The 3657-nt window shown below is 34.7% G+C and overlaps 1 protein-coding gene across 2 annotated transcripts in view; it reads right to left on the bottom strand.

The window, feature by feature from the left end:
* LOC107026021 (mitogen-activated protein kinase 20) overlaps positions 1 to 3068 on the bottom strand; it is a 6488-nt gene extending 3420 nt beyond the window's left edge. For both annotated transcript variants that reach the window (XM_015226845.2, XM_015226846.2), the window contains exons 1-4: positions 2557 to 3068; positions 1099 to 1507; positions 752 to 879; positions 551 to 610 (exon numbers count right to left, since the gene is read on the bottom strand). In XM_015226845.2, the coding sequence (XP_015082331.1) occupies positions 551 to 610; positions 752 to 879; positions 1099 to 1507; positions 2557 to 2580 (621 nt within the window). In that variant the 5' untranslated portion in view covers positions 2581 to 3068. The remainder of the gene's footprint in view (positions 1 to 550; positions 611 to 751; positions 880 to 1098; positions 1508 to 2556) is intronic.
* Positions 3069 to 3657: the final 589 nt, after the last annotated feature.

Below are 3657 nucleotides of genomic sequence, written 5' to 3'. Positions count from 1 at the left end.
GATACCCCCCCCCCACCCCTCCACCCCAAAAAAAAACCAACAACAATTTCCAGGCAACTTTATCCACCAAGGCTAGGACAAATAGGAAGAAATCACCTACTGTTTTTTTGTCTTTTTTTGGGATTTGAACTTGAGACCTCATAGGTCTCACCCACTTCATTGACCTCTAGGCCACACCCTTGGGTGCTATTAATCATAAAAAGAAACAAATCAATGGGTTAACAGTGAGAAATGCTTCTCGCTTGTGACAGCACCTAACATACAACATTTCAATCTATAAACCAATGCATTGATTACATGTCAAGTTTTCTGGGACATCAAACTATTTGCTTACTAGAAGTACAATGAAAAAAGAGTTGGATTAGAGAGAAAAATACAAACAAGAAGAAATTGTATTCCTATTTCATCGCTTTAATTTGATTGTTATTTCTATAATCCTCTTTAAAAGAAGAATCCACATACTTGCATGACCTTTTTCACTGCAAACTCACAAAAGCATGATCAATATATTCTATTGATGAAAGAACTTTTAAGGAAATCCTAACTGTACCTTGGAGTAAAATGAACCGCATAACTCTGGAGCTCTATACCATCTAGTAGCTACATAATCCTGCAATTTTCACAAGTGAAGTTACTACAAGAGTGAAAACCTGTAAAGACGAATATGACATGTTGGTAAATATAAAATGCGTTCAACAGATAAGTGGGGAGTGGTGGAGGAAGAAATATGTGAACATTCAATATCACCTACCGTCCAAAATATTGTGGTAGGTGTATCATTGAATGCAACTCTGGCCAATCCAAAATCACAGATCTTGAGCTTGCAATTTGCATTTGCCAAGATATTTTTCGGCTTTAAATCTCTATGGTAGACATTAGCTGCAGAAAAACAAAGAATCATCAAAATTATGATAACCCACATGAAATGATTAGTCCACTTACTGATGCCAACAGGACTGGTCAGTGCCCCATTTAGAGATACACAAACATAATCCTCTCCGAAATTTGAAAATAAGGGGAAATAGATTATGTGTAACATTATAAGAGCTCAAAATTCTCTGGGATCAAAAGATGCAGCAAAATACCAGACTGATTTACCTGTGTGTATATATTTTAAGGCACGAAGCAACTGATAAAGGAAAAACTGATAATGTTCCCGAGTCAAGTCATCATTAGCCTTGATAACTTGGTGTAGATCTGACTCCATGAGCTCAAAAACAACATAAATATCTTTAAAATCCCTCCTCGAAGGTGGCAACATAATATGCTTGATTTCAACTATATCAGGATGGCGCAGAAGTCGCAAAAGCTTTATCTCCCGGAGGATCCGTGCCGCATCAGATATATGTTCAAAGATGTCATGAATTTTTTTAATTGCCACTTTTTCACCAGTGTGCGTGTCAATGGCTGAGCAAACGACACCATAGCTTCCTTTCCCTATGACTTCTTGAATTTTGTATCTATTTGCATCACCATATTCAGAGAAGAAGTCCATCTCTGCTGAACTCTGCAATATGGTACATAAACTCAGATTATTCATTTCAGATAAAATAGACAAGCATTCAACATTGCCAGTCTATGGTACGTCCACAGCTGTACGCATCATACAAGACATTCCCTAGTAAATAATTGTCATATTTCATCCATTCTATGAGTTTTGCAACAGTTAAGAAGAAATGCACAAGATCACAACTAGTATACATGTCATTTACTAACATTTGTACAAATAGAGAATCTAACAAATAAAAATCACCCTTCCAAAATATGATTCAACAATATAGAACAGTCAAAACCTGAATGCTGCAAAATACCATTCTTTTATTCAAGTAAAATGAGCATATTGCCAGAACACAATATGATAGATTACATAAAAAAAAATTACCTAGTTTAAAGCAAGTAAAACATTTGCTCTCTGTATCTTTTCATAGTGGAATTGCATATAACTTGTATATTGTCTGTAATGAATTCACTCATAGTAAATAAAATAACCAATGCAGGAAGTAATCCCTCCATCTTGTGAAATTTAAAAGTGTCAGAAAAAGATTATACTTTTAACTACAAAATCATCAACATGCTTAAAGAATGATGATTGATCCATTCAAAGAACAACTCAGATAACTCCATCTGCACAAATTTACAATCAGGAACCCACTTGAAATAATTCGAACGGACTCGAGTACAAAATCATGTCTCCGAAGCTCAGTTAGTTGACGGAATAAGTGATCCAATTTACAAATAACAACAAAGATAGAAATCAACAAAAATACCCACTTGGCACAAAAGAACCAGAGTCTGAGAGAGACGAAAAATAGGAATGATGGAAGGTATCAATTATCAACTCTTTTCAGCTTATCAGTCAAGATTGACATTGTAACCCACCTAATCATTTTCACACCCACCCAAGAAAATTACTATTTAACCAACAAATTCACGAAGAACCTAACAAATCCAAATCCCAAAATCACAAGAAAATAACCATTGAAATCAGAAAACAATGCACAAACAATAGCCATAAAGCTAAATTTCCCCAAAAAAAAAAAAGAAGAAAAATCTCACTTTCTTTCGGTGATCAGGCTGCATTTTTCTGAATAATTCGAGAAACCCCACAAACCCAAGTATAAATCCGAATCGAGTGATACAAATAGACAAGAGTGTTGAATTCAGAAATTCAGCCGCATTTACCCCAACGTCCTCTGCTACGGATGGCGAAAGAACAGTCCCAGTCCCACCTAATCCTCTTCAAATTGTCCAAAACTGGTATTATTATTAATACGTTATCCTGATCCTTCATAAACTCTCCCTCAACAAGAATCATAGAAATGGGTTCAACATTTCCACAAAAATACCTCCAAAAAACAAAACCCTAAATCTCAAAATTCAAAATTGCAAGAACTCCGGGATGGGATAATTAATAATGGAGTATGAAATCAAAGAGATATGTGGATCTGAAGAAACCCTAGCTGGTGGGGAAGAGGGAGATCTGACACCGACAATATTGAGGTGGGGTTGGAACTGTAGGGTGGTTGGGTTAGAAAGAGAAAGGAGAAATACAATACAAATATAGAGCACCTATATTTATTTTTATCTATCTATTCCATATTCGATATTTTAAAAAAAATCAATTATTCATATTAGAATATGAATAAAAGCAAATTATAAATTATAAGATTTATATTCGAGACCTTTTTAAGAGACTCAAACTCAAATAGTTTAAATATGTCTCAACTAACATTTATGATCTCAATTTTTTGGTTTGTATTGTTAAAGAATGACAAAAGTATCGATATAGTTAATGAGATAGTGAACTTTTTATAAGACTTGTGCAATCCTCCTCCTTTATCAGAACAGGGTCCGTCTCACACACCAAATGTTAAGCACTCGACATGAAGTGGGATGTTAAAGAATGACAAAAATCTCATATCGATGTAGTTAATGAAATGGATGGACTTTTTACAAGACTTGTGCAATCCTCCTCCTTTATCAGAACAGGGTCCGTCTCACACACCAAGAAATGTTAAGCACAGGGCATGAATTAAGGTGTTAAAGAATGACAAAAATCTCACATCGATGATTAATGAAATGACTAGACAGTTTATAAAAATTAATCACTAGACACATTTATTCTGTATATCAAAATATGTGTAGAACGTTACATAA

This window comes from Solanum pennellii, chromosome 7 (genome assembly GCF_001406875.1).
Source record: "Solanum pennellii chromosome 7, SPENNV200".
Lineage (NCBI taxonomy): Eukaryota > Viridiplantae > Streptophyta > Magnoliopsida > Solanales > Solanaceae > Solanum > Solanum pennellii.
The sequence above is the reverse complement of the archived record's forward strand: the minus strand, read 5'-3'. Positions and strand labels throughout refer to the sequence as shown.